The sequence below is a fragment of the Dipodomys ordii genome, unplaced genomic scaffold (assembly GCF_000151885.1).
Source record: "Dipodomys ordii isolate 6190 unplaced genomic scaffold, Dord_2.0 Scaffold25, whole genome shotgun sequence".
Classification (NCBI taxonomy): Eukaryota; Metazoa; Chordata; class Mammalia; order Rodentia; family Heteromyidae; genus Dipodomys; species Dipodomys ordii.
In genome coordinates, this window is record NW_012267241.1 from 12,737,450 (window position 1) to 12,753,788 (window position 16,339).

Sequence of the window (16,339 nt, forward strand, 5' to 3'; positions counted from 1 at the left end):
TCTAGAAATGCAACCCTTTAGAAATTTGTGACAGATTGAGAGAAAAATCTAGATGAACAGATTTTGAAGTAAATCAAGTTTACAAATGCATTATTATCAATGAAGAAAATAATAAGGGGCTGCATGTTAAGTCATGTACTGCACATAGGGAGCTGGTGGAAAAGCTCCTTCTCTGCTCCTGAGTTGGGCATGTTGTGCCCCTTCCCAAGCCTTCTGTTGAGGGATGGTCCTCCACAACTTCTGGGAAAGAGAAGGCTGATGGGGCAGTAATCAGGGGATGTTGCTGGGAAAATGACACATGAGATCTGGAAGTCAACTGGCGCACACCTGTAACCTTCACTTATGCAATCCTATTTGTGTAGGCAGATGCTCACAATAAGGTCCAGAGGATATTAGAACATCCAGAAAAAACTAGAGTCTCACCCAGTAGGAAGACAGTTTTACTCTGAAGGGGTACCAATGGATGATTCTGAATGAGAGAAACTAAGAAAATTCCTTCTGGAATGGAGCTTTGTCACTCTGCCTTTACTTTGTTTCTGTAAGGAGTTGTCACACACATGCACACACACATACACACACATACAATGTAACTTTGTCTTTGTGGAAAGGACTATCCCTTCGAGATTAGAGAGAAGCCACTGGGTCACACTGCCTGCTCCTCTTTGAAAATACTTTGCAGAAGAGGATATTTTGAGGGAGACTGAAGATGGTAGTGGAGGAAAAGGAAAAGCATTGTAATAGTTCTTGACTCATTAGTTAGTAAAGAGAAACTGGCACACCCAACCTAGGTTGGAGTTACTGTCTTTGTGTGTGTTAGGATAATTGTGAATTCAAGAATTATACAAGTGTTGTACTTCTGAGTGACTGTTGTTAAGATGTGAATGAAAGGCCTTTCCTCTGTGGATTGAAAAGTGTTCTGTGGATGGGAATGGGTGGTTCTATGGCCAATCATTCTAAGGACAAATTAATCCTAGAAGGAGAAATAGTGATGTGAGGACACCCATCACAGAATCTGGAGGAGCTGCTCCTCTTTTCCAGGCCAGGCACCATTTTGTTGTAGACTTGAGATGCCCTTTGCTATCTGGAATATTTGCAAGGGACTGGAATTAGATCTGGAAAGAGAGTACTTTTGCAGGAAATTAGAAGAAGAGGGAGGCAGGCAGAGCTCCTAGGTAGAAATAAGATACATATAGGTTGTTCTTTGCTTAAGTTCTCTTCTATCCAGGATCCTCCAATAGTCTTTTGCAATGATCACATAGCCAAAGCTGTGTTCAGTCGTTTCTGGGAAATAAGTGAGCACCTTCTAGTCACACTATGTGACTCTCTAACCAAAACAATATTCCACATGTGATGGTGAGAATTCTGTGGTGGAATTCACTTTGTGTCTTGCAGAGGATTATTCAAAACAATCTTGGTTTTAATTTATGCTTCTTTATATTCATATATATATAAAACTTTCATTCATATATATTTGTCTATTTTTGATTGTTTGTTTCAGATATTATGTGATTGTTGTGGCTGTATTTTGTAGCAGTGTTTGAGGTGATCCATACCTGCCACAACTGACCATGTAAGACTTGAGGTAAGTAGGTAGGTTACACCTACTCACAGAACTGAACGGGCAAGCCTGGATCTGGCCAGGGGTCAGTTCCCACCTTATAAAACCAGCCATCGTTTCTATTGCCAGGGATTCCTTTCGGATACAAACAGCATTCCTTCTTAATTATTGGGAGGTTGCTTTCTGATAAAAAAAAATATTACACTCCATCTGGAATCCTCCAGTTGTGTGCTTTCATCTAAAATCTTCCTGTTTTTGATCCTTTATTACTGCTGCTCTCATCTTACAAAGTATATAACAAGGTAAAATAATAAATTACTTTCTTGTTTTGGGCCATTATGATTTAAGCAGTGACTTCCAACTGACTTCATAGTTTGATGGCTTGGATATTAAAATAAAGAACATATTGTAGGAGGAAATGCAGAAATGTGGGACAAAGGGTGAACAAAATGCACCAGTGATACTCACTAGACACTATGTTAAAAATGAACTATACAACTTGTGGTGATGGACAGGAAGGAACACCTGGGAGAAAACAAGGGAAGAGGGACACTGTTTAAAAAGAAATGTGCTAATTAACTGTAACTCCTCTGTACATCACCTTCACAATAAAAGAAGTTAAGGAAAAGTTAAGGAAAAGTTCTATAGATGGCAAATTTGATCAATTCATATAAATATCATAATGAAACCTCATGGTACAATTAATTTATACTATTTTTTTTCAAAATTAAATAAAAAATAAAGATATGCTAGAAAAGCTTTTTATGCTTTAGGATAGCTCATGATCACTTAAAATTAATTTTATTATGGAAGACATCTACTTCTAACTATAGTCAAGTAAAACACATTTTCAATAAAATTTTAATTACTTTACTTTAAGTTATAATATGAGTGATTCAGTTTATTTGAAAATCATTTTAGGGGCTGAGAAGGTGGCTCAGTGGTAGAGCACTTGCCTTGCATGCATGAGGCCCTGGGTTCAATTCCTCAGCACCACATAAACAGAAAAACAAGTCATTTTATGTTGCTATTATAATTTCTTTAAAGATTGCCCTCTATAAACACCCATTGTTCTATATTAGGACTTAAACTAATAAAGTTATATGGGACATATACATGCTATAACAAAATGGGAAATCCAAAATAGTCACTAATACTACACTCAGTAATAATTTAATATTCATATTATATCTAGAGTTATGCAATCAAATTTACAAATGTTTCCATTTGCTCTCTTACAGTAAGAACTCTTGCTATGATAACTTTTAGTTTGTTGGAGCAGAAAGTGGAAATTTAAACCAATTGCCATTGTCAGTAGGCTTAACAATACTCCTATTGTGCATCATAGACTAAACAACCAGAGGATAGCTATTTTATAGTTTTAGTCACTTGGAAAACAGTTATAATTAGGTCAGATTCTAGCTAATGAGGAGGTAAAATGGAAATAATAGAAAAACTAAGGATATTTAGAATAAATTTACATAAAAATCCATCACACGTGCACATTTACATAATACAATCCATGCTCAGTCAAAAACAGGTTTATTAATAATATAAAAATTCCCCGAAAAAGGGACAAATCGGCAGTACTTTAGAACACTTTAGAAACCCTTTTGTACACACTGATGGAGCTCCTTTTGGTGGGGGGGGGTTGTTGTTGGTCAGGGGGCTTGAACTCAGCGACTGGATACTGTCTCTGAGTTTGTTTTGCTCAAGACTAGTACTCTACCACTTTGAATCACAGCTCCACTTCTGGTTTTCTGGTGGTTAATTGAAGATAAGGGTCTCAGGCCTTTCCTGCCTGGGTTGGCTTTGAACCTTGATCCTCAGATCTCAGCCTCCTGAGTAGATAAAATTACAGGTGTGATCCACCAGCATCTGGCTCTATTTATTGCCAAGACTTCAGCATGGTTTTTCCATGAATTGATCATGCTAGCCCAGTTTTTCAGCCACTGATGTTCATCTATTCAGCTGTGCTGAGCCCACAATCCCTTTCTCCTTAAAGTGAAAAATTATCATTGAGTCTATCCAGAATATTCTCCTACTCCTGGTCTTTTCTCTGGTCTTATAACAGGCTTTTTTTGCTTCTTCAAAGCTTTTTTTTTTTTTTAGCGAGTTATAGACCTGGCCCTACAATTTCTTCACTTTAGTTCTTCAATCCTTCACTCCCTCCCCAAGTAGGGCAGAGAGAGAGAGAGGAATCTGAACATTGGAGGCTCATGGCTGGCCCTTTTCTTATCTGTGTTTCAGAAAAGCTAGGTGCATGGGGCTGGTGGGAAACTGAGAAGCTTTCCTTAAGGTCATGGGCAAAGATGAGGATTGAGAGGATGGGAATGGAAGAAAGCAGTTGCGTGAGTTTTCTCTGAGCTGGGAAGGGCCTTCTGTACAGACTTCCATTGATGGGTCCCCCTGAGCCTCAGAAGTGAAACTGGAAAGCAACACACAAGAGTGCATAAGTCCTCAGAGAGAGGAGTCAGGACTTGGAGGGAAGTCTTTTATGGGAAACACCTGGCGTGGACAAGAATTCTATCAGAGATGACCATAACTGGCGAATGGGGACTGTCTTAATTAAGGTCTGGTCCCTGAACTTTGGAATTGAGGAGCAGTCACACACACTTTTGGGAGAGATTACTTCCGGAATCCAATCTGTTTAGTTGCATTTGAAATCAAAGGGGGTCTAGGCAGAACTAAAGGAATATCCCTGGTACAGTTAGGAACCAGCTCCGGGGGGTGAAGGGGGGTAATGACTGCTTCCTTGAGCTGTAAATGGTCATGAGAGGAAACTGCGTCTCATGAAATTTCCTTTTCTACAGCCGGAAGGGTGAGGGGTGGGAGTTAGTATTGACTGGCTTTGAAATCCGATTAAGTATTTCTGGAACGATATTGCCTTTCTGAGCCTCTTTTGCGAGTAGAAGGAAGGTGCAGTACATTCTCTTTCGATTGCAAACTGAAAAACAAAAATATCTCCGTGTAATTATCAAAACAAAAAAAGTACTAGACCGACAATTTAGATCCTAGAACAATTTGATGTTTAAAAGTCTCATAGAAGGCGCCAAGACGGGCAGGAAGATCAGATCTTCCAGCCCACGTTCTCAGGGACAGAAAAGGTGTATGTTTTGTTTCAACCTAGAGACATGGCCCAGAATTTGTTCCGGAGCTGAAGGGAGGAACGTGTGATCAGATCACAAGGCTGTTCCTGGCACCCCGGCAGCACCAAGTTGGGGCAGGCGGATTTGGGCTCCGCAGTGGGAATGCAGGGGCGCAGCGTCAGCGATGAGGATGCCCGCCTCGGGACGGTTTGGGCAGGTGATGGGCGTGGGAGAAGCCGGCAGAGGGTGGGCCCGGGACCGCTTTCCCAGCTAGCGAGCACCCTGGCGGCCTTGGCGAGCAGAGGGACAGGCTCAGGCAGCTCCCCCAGCGGCCCTGGCGGTGATAAAACTTGAGAAATAACTAGGAGGGGCCGCTCGGCGTCGCCTGAGTCCAATCGGGTTTCAAGAGAGAACACGCTCCCGGGCAGAGAAGCTCAGGGAGCCAAAGCAACTGCAAGAAGCCTTCGAGCGTCTCTGCCTGGTGCCCGCGTCCTCCTGCCGCTGTCTGGCCTGCGCCCCGATGGCCGCCGCCGGGTCCCGGAGCCCGCGGTGCGGAGCCCCGTGCGGGCTGCTGACCGTCCTGGTGAGCCCGGGGTGGGCGAGGGGGCGGGTCGCTGGGGGCGCGGCTGCAGGGACTTAGAGGACCCCCAAGGTGACTTCCAAGGTTCAGCTCATTCCTCCAGGGCAGGAACAAGCCCTAAGTTCGTATCTGGAGGGAGAGGGGAAAGGACTTTTGAGGGGGCGACTGGAGAGGTTTGTTTTGGGGGGCGCCGATTCTGTTCCTTGCGTTTGGAGAGGCGCCTGAGTTCCCCCGCGCGCGGGTGGGCGCCTTCCGGTGACTGAGCGGGCGTGGGTGGGATTGGAGCGGCTCTGCAGGCTCCCAGGCCAGGTTGGTGATCATGATCAGGCTCCTTGGTGGGAGCGGGGCGGGGAGGAGAGCAGTAAGAGAGGAAGCTTGCTGTTCAGTTGTTTAGGCTTCTGGATCCAGCAGACCTCAGACAGGACATGGCACTTAAGGATCTGTCTGCCCTTCCCTGCCCTGAGCACACTGCGTTTCAGTTGACCTCCAACCGGGGATTTTTAGTGAATGGAACATTGGACCTTGGGCCTCTGGGTGGGGTTGCATCTGAGAAACGGGGTTTCCTGCTGGGCTTTCAAGAAAAGGCTCTTAGGGAGCCTATTGGGGAACCAGTCATCCATGGGCTTCTCAGTAGAGGTGGTGGGTGTATGAAGGGGGCAGGGGGAGCTAGGGCAGGGCGTGGGAAGGCTGGGTGGGTGGGCTGGTTGGTGGTGGGAATGTGGCCGCGATTGGCAGGTATAAGGCCAGAGTCAGGTGCGAGGGGAGTGAGTGGATCGTACTTAAATTAGAACGGTTTAGGGGATAATTACACCTGGGGCACAGAGCCCAGCCTAGGGCTCCCAAATGCTGCCAGCCTGTATGGAGATCCCCCTGGAAAGCAAGTGAGAAACAACTTCCCCAAAGAACATAGAGACTGGAAGCGAGAAATTCGGAGTTTTGGCGACATAGCTACTTGCCAAGCTTTCAGATTTAACCTAGATCAGGCAGCAACTGAGGATCCCAAGCCGGAAATAGTCCTGGGGTCTATCTGGACGGGAGAGGATTCCGCCCGCGGTGGGAGTAGGTTCATTCCAGCTAAATGGATTCTTGCTGCCCTTACTTAGGGCCCAAGTTTTGCCAATCTTTAAATCAGAGAAATTTGAACATTGGATTTGTAGTTGTGATGAAAACTATGGTCAAGAAATGGTTCGAGGAACTATATGGATTAACTTTGCCACTGTGACAACAAAATACCTGGATGGAGTGGATGGAATAGCTCTTTACAAACACCGACTGCTTCGTCTGCGGTTTTGTTTGAGAGCATTTACAGCATTTTGACTTAAAATCTGGTAGTTTGTGTTTTCCCTCAGTCAGGGATGAGGGAATGAGAAGAAAACTGTCGGCCTTTCCAAGAGTTCCGCAAGGCAAGGAAGCCAGGACTGTGTGTGTGGATGCAGATGCTTAGTAATGGCCGGGCGAGATGGAGTATGTAAACCTAATAGAGAAAGCTTCATCTTTGAAGCTATAGACTTGTTTAGGATTAATTCTTTTTATAAAGAACTTCATAGATGAAATGGGGGACACTGAATGGCAGTTCTTCTGCAAACTGCCCCCGTTTAACATACAACTTCAATACAACTTCAATTTTGGTCTGGGTGGATAGGTTAGGATGTCTTTTGATCCTGTCAACCCTACAGTCTTGTGTGTGTGTGTGTGTGTGTGTGTGTGTGTGTAGGCGCGCGTGAACTCAGGGCCTGGACACTGTCTCTGAACTCTTTTGCTCAAGGCTAGAACTCTACCACTTGAGCTAGCTTAATGTTTGATAGCCCCCCAACCTTCCAATTCTGTACTTTTCCTCCTTGCAACTGATGTTGACAAATGTGAATTCCATATTTTCAAGTTTTGTATTATCGTCGTCGTTGTTGTTATTTGAGACAGGGTTTCCCTATGTACCCAGGCTGGCCTTGAACTCAAGATCCTGCTTTCTCAGCCTTTTGATTATGAAGATTACAGGTGTGCATCACCACACCCAATCTCATATTTTATATTATTAATTAATAAATCACCAATGACTCCTTTACCAGAAAGATCTTTTTGTTTGACACACAAATCTTTTAAAAAATTAAACCCAGTTTATATTGACTTTTATTGACAATTTATTTATTATATTGACAAATGAAGTAAGTAAATGAGAGATAGATTATTTTAGAGCCACACAGTTGTAGTATATATTTAGTATATGTGTAATATGTATTTAAATTAATGCATGATCAATTACCTTTTCCAAAAGAAGGTTTTGATGTTGTTGCTAGATTCATCAGTATCTTCTGAGTAACTGAGTAAATGGAAGCCAGTACACATTTTCTGATCCCATTGAAACCCTCACACCAGTTGTTTGCCACATATGACATCTGTGATGATGTGCTATTAGTCATACTTTCCATTTAACCAGAATTCCCATTTTATGATGGGAATGAGCTTGGTTTGGACGAGATCTCTTAGAATCACCAGAGGATTGGCAATAGAGGTAACTCTTACCATCAACCTTGGAGGTGGTAAGATTGAATAGATAGTATTTTCACTTTGAAGAAGTGTGCCGAGAACTGAAAAGTTAAAAATACCATAATTAGGGGCTGGGAAGGTGGCTCAGTGGTAGAGCGCTTGCCTTGCAAGCCTGAGGCCCTGGGTTCGATTCCTCAGCACCATATAAGCAAAAAGAAAAAAGCCGGAAGTGGCGCTGTGGCTCAAGTGGTAGAGCGCTAGCCTTGAGCTGAAGACCTGAGGGACAGCGCCCAGGCCCAGAGTTCAGGCCACACAACCGGACCCAAAAAAAAAATACCATAATTAGTATGTTCAGTCAAGACATCTCCTCTCTATTTCAGACACTGTATCCCTTTCCATTCCTTACTTTCTTTCTATTATTTAGAGTGAACTTAGGACTTGCCCAAGCAAGGCAAGTACTCTACTACAGAGCCACACCTCCAGTTCCATTCTTTGGCTCCATTTCCTCTACTGATGAAAGGTATCTTGCAGAAAGCCTTCTTTGTGTATTCAACTCACAAAATTGAACAACACAAAAGTGAAGTAATCACAGAGAGTGTCATTGATTTCCACTTTCCTTTGTGCACTAGATCTTCCTATCAGGATTTATTTTTCTGCTAGTATAATTGCATATTAATGACATTTATAAGTCACATTATAAAACAAAGTAATTTATTTCTCCTAGATTTCAGTAGACAAGATTGTATATTATTTTTCCAATATTGAATATTATTTTTCCCGTGGCTCAAATCCAGGACCTTCTATGTGCTAACGCAAGTGCTCAACCACTGAGCTACACCCCAATCCCTACATTTTCATTTTTAAAAACTAAATTTGTTGCCTTTTCATTTAAGGTTGCTCATAATTATAGGTATTTAAAATCATATATTTTTTTAAGTTATTCAAGAGCTTTGCTTTAGAAGGTATACGACATTAAACTAAAATTACCAGTCTGTAAGTTATCAGTGTTTAAAATATAAAACTTTTTTTTTTTTTTTTTGGTCAGTCATGGGGCTTGAACTCTGGGCCTGGGCACTGTCCCTACTCTCTTCAGCTCAAGGATAGCACTCTACCACTTCAGCCACAGCATCACTTCTGGTTTTCTGGTGCTTTATTGGAGATAAGAGTCTCAAGAACTTTCCTGCCCGGGATTGCTTTGAACTGAAATCCTCAGATCTCAGCTTCCTGAGTAGCAAGGATTATAGGCGTGAGCCACCAGAGCCTGGCAAAATACAAAACTTTTATGTTTTTTCTTTTTCTGATGTCAGGGCTTGAACTCAGGGTCCCCCCTGCTGGCTTAACTTTCTTACTTCACAGGCACTCTATCACTTGAGCTACACCTTCAGCCTGGCTTTTTGCCTGGGTTGACTTTAAATCTCATTCCTATGTGCCTCAAACTCTTGAGTAATCAGCAGTATAGGCATAAGATGCCAGTGTCCAGTTTTTAAGTTGCATGTTGTAGTAGTGACTTTAAAATAGTTAATTTAAAAAGTAGTTGATTTTGTTAATTTAATGCTGTTTTTACAGGATTTATTTATCCATTTATTTATTTATTTATTCTGTTGCCATCTTGGGACTTGAACTTAGTGTCCTGGTGCTATCTCTGAGCTTTTCTTGGTCAAATCTACTGCTCTACCACGTGAGCCATAGATCCATGTCCAACTTTTGGGTAGTTACTTGGAGATAAGAATCACAGATTTTCCTTCCTGGGCTGGCTTGAAACTGCAATCCTTAGATCTCAGTCTATTGTTAAGATCTCTGTCTTCTGAGCTGCTAGGATTACAGGTGTGAGCCACTAGTGTCTGGCTAATATATTGAATAATGTATTCAATCCCTACAAATTATATTCAAATTATTGTATTTATATTCTATAGTTTCAAGATGTATAACTTCTCTCTCTCTTTAATATTAGGAACAAAGCTATTTATGACCATAGCTCTTTCAATTCAGCATTCTATAGACAGTTCTAGCAAGCACAAATGCACTGGCAATAATACAAGAGATATAGGAATATAAGGAAAGAAATTTAACTGTCATTTGGCCAGGTCTAGGGTTAATTCCATTGAAGATACAACCTGTCGACTGATAAACTACTGAGACTGATAAAACCAAGTTTCCTTGTAGATAGGTCGATATTTTAAAATTACTTCCACAGGCAATCAGCAGATAGTGAGAAAATATAAGTTAATAGCAATAATAATATATTTTGATATAATCTAAGAAAACTGTGAAATATCTTGAAACCAAAAATTCTAAAGCTTTATAGGAAAGTTAAAAAAATGCTAGAGAATACATAATCTTCATGAATGGGAAGGCTCAATAGCCCTGATCTGTTGAGTTCGTCTGAATGGTTCAGCAAAATTTCCTGAAACTTTGTCAAATGATAATAAAGTTTTTGGAAAGTGATGGAGGCTAAAAAGAGCAAAGATAATTTAAAGAATGATAACAGAGATTAAGGCACCATAACAAATACCAAGACTTATTTTGAAGCTATATTAATTAAAAGTACATCATATTAATAAAGAGATAAAGGCACACATTAATACAGTAGTCTAGAAAACATAGAAACAGATTCTATATTTTGGGATTAGCCTATTTGGGAAATGGCTTTATTAGCTAAAAAAGGAAGAGTTATTATCATGGCTCTGGGTCAATTGGTGATATGTAATGCCAAGAAAGATTAGATAGCTAAAGAAAAGTCATACACAAAATATGTTCTATTTGGGCAAAAAGTTTAAAAATTAGAAATAACTTCATAATTTGTAGAACAAAATAGGTTTCTTTAATTATATACAAAAACTGAAATTAGAAGAGGTGATTAATATTTTTGGATTATGTGAATATCTATCTGTACATTAATTTAAAATGGTGCTGTGGCTCAACATGGTAGAGTGCTAGCCTTGAACACAAAAGCTCAGGGACAGAGCCTAGAACCTGAGTTCAAGCCCCACAACTGACCAAAAAGAAGAGAAAAGAAAAAAAAATTTACAATTGTGTTATTGGGAGTTAATCTTTTAACTTGGCATAGAAGTATCTTTTAACTTTGCATAGATATATTTTATCTTGATTCATTCAGAGCTGCAATTCTTCTATGGTTATTATTCCATTATATTTTTCTTGAGATTACCTGTGCAAGTGTATAAATTGCAAAAAGTGTATAAAATGGAAGAAGGTGTGGAAAAGATCATTTTTCAGATAATATCATTTTTTGTTTCAAACAACTTCCTTGAGGTAAAATTTACATCCCATAAACTTCACCTCTGTGAAGTGAACTACTCAATGAATTTTAGTAAATCTACAGAATGCATCATCATCATCAAAAGGAAAACTCCTTCTTCTTTACCCTCACCCTAGGTACCCAAGAATGTACTTTCACTCTCTCTGTCTCTCTCCTCTCTGTATTTGTATATAAATGAAATCATACAATACATGTCTCTTTATGTCTGCTTTCTTTCACTGGCCATAGTGTTTTTGAGGTATATTCATGTGGTACCATGTTTCTGTTTGTATCTGAATAATATTCCATTTTATATATGAATCACATTCCATCTCTTCTCCAGCTAGTGTACAGTGCAGTTTTACACATCTTGGTTATAGTAGATAGTGTTGCTATGATTAGTCATGAAAAAGTTTTTGTGGGCATAGGTTTTCATTTAATTTTACCTTATTTATTTATTTAATCATGCAGAGTATATCCTTACCTCTCTCCCCCGTCAGAAAGAGTTATTATAATCCTCAGGTGAAATAAATATAGAGAAGTTTCTGGGTGTCCTTCTCACACTTTGATGGATTGTCTCACACTCCTGGGGTCATGAATGGAGCTTGGTGACCACAGAACCAGGTTGAACCTTCATGGGCTGGGCTCTCTGTGTGGCCTGAGGCCCACCCACACCATTACCCTTTGAAAAGTGATCTAGAAACTCCCCAGTATAGTCAGTCAGAAACTCACCTCTTTTGGAAACTGCTGAACTATTTTACAAGTATCTGTTCCTCTTTACCTTTTTTCTAGCAGTTCTTATGGATTCCAGTTTGTCCACCTTCTCAACAACTTGTCAGTTTCTATTTTGTTTATTTAATTACCTTTTGTAGTTATCTCACTGGAGTTTAATATTTCATCTCCCTAATGTCTAAGGATGATGGGCATGTTTAAAAATGTTTAATGACTAGTTATATATCTTCTTTGGAATATGTCCATTATAAATCTTTACCTATTTTCAAGGTTTTGTTATTGAGTTTTAAAGTACCTTGATAAGTGATGGATATAAGTATTTGTTATTATATAATTAGAAAATATGATTTCTCATTATGTAGATTATAGTTTTACATTATAATATTATTTGAAGAGTAAAAGTTTTAAGCTTTGATTAAATTTTTGCATCAACTTTTATTTGTTGCTCATGTTTGATGTTTTATCTAAGAAATCACTATTTAACCTAGAATCATGAAGATGGTTTAAGTTTTTCTTTGAATAGTTTTAGTTCTTATACTTAGGCCCGTGATTTGTTTTGAGTTAACTTTTGTGTCTCTGTGATGTAGGTGCCCATAGTCACTTTTATGCATAAGGGTTTATAATTATCCCAATATCATTTGTTTTTTTTATTGTGAAAATACTGTACAGAGGGGTTACAATTACATGGGCAAGATAATGAGTACATTTCTTATCAAGCATTGTAGCCTCCTCCTTTGTTTCCCCTTCCCATCCTCCAGTATCATTTGTTAAAGAGATTTCTTCTGCAGAACTTTCAAAAAGCTAGCCATAAGTAAAGACTCATTTTTAGGAATTCAGTTCTATTCTGTTTTTTATCATTATATCACTTCCACTCAATGTTTATCAGAATTAGAATGCAAGTTCTCAAACTTTGTTCTTGTTTTTTTTCCCCCTGAATATATTTGGATTTTCTGCATTTCATAAGGATTAATAATCATTTATTTAAAAACTGGTACAATATCATTCTTTCTGATGGAAGCATTCCATTGTGTATATATATATCATATTTTCTTGATTCATTGGTCCACTGAGGGGCATCTGAGTTGATTCTATGTCTTGACTATGGTAAACAATGTTGCAATGAATATAGTTGTGTTGGCTGGTTTTGGTTATGGTCTATTGGATACAAGCCCAGGAGTGGGATTGCTGAATCATAGGAAAGCTCTACGTTTAATCTTTTGAGGAACATCCATACTGCTTTCCAGAGCCATTGAACAAGTTTACATTCCTACCACCGGTATAGTAGCATTGCCTTTTGGCCATATCCCCATAGGCATCTGGTGTTAGTTTTCTTGATAATGGGCATTGTAACTGGGTTGAAATGGAATCTCAATATTGTTTTGATTTTCTTTTTTATTTTATGGATAGAGATATTGAACATTACTTCATGTGTCTATTGTCTATCCTTACTTCTTCTGAGAAGTCTCTCTTTAAGTCTTTAGCCCATTTATTAATTGGGTTGTTTCCGTGAGGTTTTTTTTTTTTTGTTTTTGAGAAGGATTGAACTGAATCTGTTGATGAGTTTGATGAATATCTTTTCTAGTCTTGAAGGTGGTATCTTTCTCCATTTGCTTGAGTCCTATAAAGCCTCTTTCTCTGATATTTCATTTTTTCCAGTGTATAATTTTGTACTTTCTGACTAAACTTATTCCAAAGTTTTATTTTTCCTGATGCAATGACAAATAGAATTGTTTGCTTAATTTTGTTTTCAGACATTTTGCCAATTTACAGGAGTACAGTTGATTTTTGTAGGCTTATCTTATTTTCGGGAGCCTTATTGCTAATCTTTACTGATTCTTTAGAATTTTCTATAAACAAGACCATATTTTCTGTGACTAGAGAAAGGTTTACTTATTCCTTCCCAAGCCACTTGTAGGCCTGGGTTTAATTTATTTTCTTATAATTGTCATGGCTACAAGGTCCCATATAATGTAGAGGTAGAAAGTGTGGTTACTGTTGTCTTGTTCCGAATGTTAGAGAAGGTATCCAATCTGTCTCACCTAAGTATGGAGTTAGTTGCACATTTTTATAGATATCTCTATCGTATTGAGCAAGTGTCCTTCTATTCTTAGTGAGTTGATGGTTTTCAACATAAATGGTTAGTAAAATGGTCAATTGATTGTTTTGGATCTATTGATATGATCATATGGAATTTATTTTCTATTACATGAATGTGACTATTTTCTTTTTAATTCTAGATCTTCAGTTTTGCAGTTGAAGCCTGTGAAAAGGTGATCTTAAATGTACCTTCTAAACTAGAAGCAGACAGAATGATTGGCAGAGGTGAGAAATTTGGAAACAGTTTTTTTTTGTTGTTATTATTGTTTGTGTTGTTGATTGAGGGGCTTGAACTCAGGGTCTGGGTGCTGTCCCTGAGCTCTTTTGCTCAAAGCTAGTGCTCAACACTTTGAGTCACAAGTCTACTTCTGGTTTTTGAGTGGTTCATTGGATATAAGAGTTACATGAGGATTTTTCTGCCCAGGCTGGCTTTGAAACATGATCCTCAGATCTCAGTCTTCTGAGTAGCTGGGGTACAGAGGTGAGCCACTGTGCTCAGCCAAAAACAATGTGCTTTTAAACAAAAATTTAATTCCTAGTCTGTAAAGAGTATGATATATAGTCTTTGCCTTCTGGAGTTGATCTGAGTCTCTTTGTAAATGGATAAAATCCAAGAATATTTAGAGTATATGCTTTTGATTTTTGTAACTGCTAAATTTTATAGTTAATCTGAGCACAAAACATCTGGAAGTGTAACTCTAGGTCTTGTGTTTATAAGCAGAAGCTCTACTACTTGATCTACACGTCTGGTCCCATTTGGTGTTGATTACTTTTAAGGTAGGGTCTCAATTTATGCCCAGGTCCGGAGGGCTGCAGTTCTCCAACTTATACTTCCCTGTTTTGCTGGTAATGAAAGATGCCCAGCATAGTATCCAGCAATTGTGATTCCCCCATAGGTGGATGCTCCTTCATCCAGCCACTGAATGACATGGAGTTTGTGACCATTAATACCACGGTTGCCCTCATTCTACTCCACCTCTCAAGTAGCTAGGATTGTAGGATTGAACTCTTGTACAGGGCTGGTCCATGCTTTTGTGGTCACTTTTGCTGTAGGTTAAAAATAACACAGCAATTTTATGGTAAAAACAGCACTTCCATTATTTTGGGCTTCCAAATATTAAAGAAATGTAGAAAAGAATCTGAGAGAATTGAAGCAGTATGTTATCAATACTGTATTGAGGAAAATGACCAACTGAGCCATTCCAGTCGAAATGAAATATAACCTGGTCACTTGTACAGCAAGCTCTGAGCACCTGGGCAAGCCTCAAGCTCTCTCAATGGCTGGGAAGCTCTAACCAGGGCGGAGCTATCCACTATGGTACAAGGAACAAGAAAGGAAAGCACCATGACAATTGTTTCTTGAAGAAGAATGCATGGCTTGTCTCGAAGATACCAACATTATTTTTTTTAACAAAGTATACAATTTCTGGTTAAAGTGCATCAGCTAATTTTATTAGACAAAGAACACTTTTTCTTTCTTTTTGTGTGGAGCTCAGGGGGTTGAATGGATGCAAAGAGAAACAGAAGAGTTCCTCTAGGGGAATGAACTGGAAATTATCACCTGGTTAAAAACATGAAGATGAGAGAAATGTGTCATCTTCCCTTAAGAAAAATGCTGTCTTCTTTGTTTGACTGGATATGTTCAGCTATGACAGATCTGGGTTAAAGTGAAAACACTAAACAAGTTTAGTATATGAATTTACTTGGCGATAGGTACTTGAATGTAAACAATTTGGTTTCTACTGAAGTGAACAAGTGACAAAAGGCATAGGAAATGGCTCTAACTGCATACTTACTTTTGCTATGTTTTATTGGCAAAATTCTCAAGGAGGGTGGATGTCGTAAAAAGTTTTATTGGGAGCTGTGGAGATCTGAAAACACATATAGAACCTTGGGGTTTGTGAGGAAAAGTAGGAAAACATTGGTGTCAATGGGAAAATTCAGAGATAGATGTTTTCTTGCATGACTAACTCATACATCCCATTGTTCTTTGTGCTCATGGAAATAACTTCTGACCTAAAGGACTCAGACTGTGTTGTGAGAAAAGCTTCTGTGTGCTTATTCAGGTGTATGTGGGAGTGTGTGGGTCAACTTTGTTATGAGTGTAATGCATGTACTTCTTTAATTGGAAGATGACTTCCATATGTTTATTAGAAACATATTAAGGTTTAGAACATCTTATTCAACAGAAATATATAATCAGGAATTAGGGTTTTCCTCACAAATCAGAAGCCCCAAGTTCAGTCCTAGATGCTGCCCAAAACTATTTATTCATTTATTTTTGTGTGAATACTGGGCCTTAAATTCAGGACCTGAGTGGTGTCTCTTGACTTTTTTACTCAAAGCTCATGTTCTACCACTTGAGTCACCTCTACTACTGTATGTTTACATGTTTCAAACTGCAGTTTTTAGACCTCAGCCTCCTGAGTAGGTAGGGTTACAGATGCAAGCCTCTGGTGCCCAGTTTAAAACTTCTATTATTTTTAACTGAAAGAAAATGGCCATTTTGTTAAATAGCAAGAAAGACAGGCAATTGCAAAGTGATT

At 39.2% G+C, this 16,339-nt stretch overlaps 1 protein-coding gene across 2 annotated transcripts in view; it reads left to right on the forward strand.

The window, feature by feature from the left end:
- The first annotated feature begins 5,167 nt into the window (after positions 1-5,167).
- Positions 5,168-16,339, forward strand: part of Dsc3 (desmocollin 3) — a 40,039-nt gene continuing 28,867 nt past the window's right edge. For both annotated transcript variants that reach the window (XM_013014866.1, XM_013014867.1), the window contains exons 1-2: positions 5,168-5,230; positions 13,934-14,018. In XM_013014866.1, the coding sequence (XP_012870320.1) occupies positions 5,168-5,230; positions 13,934-14,018 (148 nt within the window). The remainder of the gene's footprint in view (positions 5,231-13,933; positions 14,019-16,339) is intronic.